The sequence below is a fragment of the Cebus imitator genome, unplaced genomic scaffold (assembly GCF_001604975.1).
Source record: "Cebus imitator isolate Cc_AM_T3 unplaced genomic scaffold, Cebus_imitator-1.0 Scaffold382, whole genome shotgun sequence".
Classification (NCBI taxonomy): Eukaryota; Metazoa; Chordata; class Mammalia; order Primates; family Cebidae; genus Cebus; species Cebus imitator.
Window position 1 is genome coordinate 390,940 of NW_016107697.1, and position 2,107 is coordinate 393,046.

Consider the following 2,107-nt stretch of genomic DNA (forward strand, 5'->3'; position numbering starts at 1 on the left):
TTTTTTTGAGATGGAGTCTTGCTCTGTTGCCAGGCTGGAGTGCAGTAGCGTGATCTTGGCTCACTGCAACCTCTGCCTCCCAGTTCAAGCGATTCTCCTGCCTCAGCCTTCCAAGTAGCTGGAACTACAGGCATGCACCACCATGCCCAGCTAATTTTTGTATTTTTAGTAGAGACTGGGTTTCACCATGTTGGCCAGGATGGTCTCGATCTGACCTTGTGATCCTCCTGCCTCGGCCTCCCAAAGTGCTGGGATTACAGGCGTCAGCTATCACGCTCAGCTGCTTCTGTACTTTATAACAGAAGACTGATAGGAAATTTAGAGATAAATAATTCAATGGCTATTCACCATACCATTCAGACTCCACACCTATTTTAAAAATTGTGTTGCTTTTGAGTTAGATGAAAAGAGGCTCTTAGTTTTGCTATCCTGCCTTTACTGACAGTAATTACAAGAAATTCTTAAATAGACATATGAAAATGTAATATATATGAAACATTGCATTACACATTTATGAACCTATTTTTTCCTTCATCTACACACCTGTGAAAGCCCAGAGATATTGCTGTGTCCAGAGCCTTCTTGCTTCTCACTCCCGCTAAACAAGAAAATACTAGGTTGTCAGATTTGGATGGCTTTACTTCATTGTACTTCTCTTTGAAGTCTCTTGGGTTCATCTGTAGAGCCTCACCTACCTCATCCACTGAAAGAAAATGTTAAGAATTTCAATTAGATTTTAGATATAGTAAATTATATGTTTTTTAATAAATCAATTTAAGACACATGTCACTTACATGGTATGTTGATAGACCCAGGGATTTTTCCATACTCCAGAATTTCCCATGCCTCTCTAACATCAATTAACATAATATTTTTAGAATTCAGCAGGTTTTTAAGTTCTTTATAAGTGACATCTTTAGAAATAGCAGTATAAAAATTGTGGTGGTTTCCCTTTATTGACTTTAAACCTGAAAAAAATAAAATTTAGGCAATTTCAATATCACTATTAATAGCTGGAAAGAATAGATTAAAAGAATTTCCCCCCAGCTCCAGTTAATAATTTTTTTTACTTTAATAAACTATGTATTCTATGTATTTTGTATAATGACATAATAAATATATATTTGGTCTCTGCTCCTGGTTCCTGATATAAGAGCTCCTAAAACCCTTATAATTTCCTGAGTGATGGGGGCAGGGGGGTGGTGCTAGGAGCATAGTTTGTTTTAATGTATTTGGTCTTTTACTCCACTTCCTGACACAGAGCTCCCAAATCCCTTGGAAGTCCTGGGTAATAGGAGATTCTTTCACTCTAATGAAGTGGCTCTTGGTGGGCTCCTGGACAGCTTCAGGATGGGGGCTGGTCACCAGAAAGACCCAACTATGATTAGAAGCTTGGAACTCAGCTCCATTCTCATTCTCTAGGAGGTAAGAGTGGCTGGAGACTGAGTTAATAACTGATGATTACATGATGAAATTTCCATAAATATCTCTAAACTATGGGGTTCAGAGAGCTTCTGGTTGGTGAACACATGCAAGTGCTGCGAGGATAGCACACTCCAACTCCATGGGGACAGAAGCTCCTGTGCATGGGACCCTTCCAGACTTCCCACTATGTACCTCTTCATCTGGCTGTTTATCTGTATTTTTTATTATATTCTTTAAAGTAAACCAATAAATGTGTTTCTCTGACTTCTTTGAGCAGTTCTAGCAAAGTATCAAACCCAAGGAGGGGGTCAAGGGAACCCCCAATTTACAGCTACTTGGTCAGAAGTGTGGGAAACCTGGACTTGTGACGGGCATCTGAGGTAGGGACAGTCTTGTGGGACTGAGCCCTTAGCCTGTGGGGTCTGTGCTAACTTTGGGTAGTTGGTTCAAAATAAAACTTTAGAACATCCAGTTAGTGTCCACAGAGAATTGGAAAATTGCATGGTTTTGGAAAACTCACATATCTGATGTCAAAAGCGTTGCAAGATTATAGAAAATAAATTTTCAGCCAGGCATGGTGGCTCATGCCTGTAATCCCAGCACTTTGTGAGGCCAAAGTGGGAGGATCTCTTGAGCCTGAGAGGTGGGGTTGCAGTGAGCTGAGATCGCACCAACTGCACTC

General features: G+C 40.4%; 1 protein-coding gene across 5 annotated transcripts in view; it reads right to left on the reverse strand.

Annotated features, from left to right (window-relative positions):
- Window positions 1-2,107, reverse strand: part of TSTD3 (thiosulfate sulfurtransferase like domain containing 3) — a 63,530-nt gene that overhangs the window by 53,305 nt on the left and 8,118 nt on the right. For 2 of the 5 annotated variants that reach the window (XM_037731101.1, XM_037731103.1), the window contains exons 2-3: window positions 795-968; window positions 544-703 (exon numbers count right to left, since the gene is read on the reverse strand). The exons of 1 other annotated variant lie outside the window; for it this stretch is intronic. In XM_037731101.1, the coding sequence (XP_037587029.1) occupies window positions 544-703; window positions 795-968 (334 nt within the window). The remainder of the gene's footprint in view (window positions 1-543; window positions 704-794; window positions 969-2,107) is intronic. 2 more of the 5 variants (XM_037731104.1, XM_037731105.1) reach the window with 1 other exon arrangement.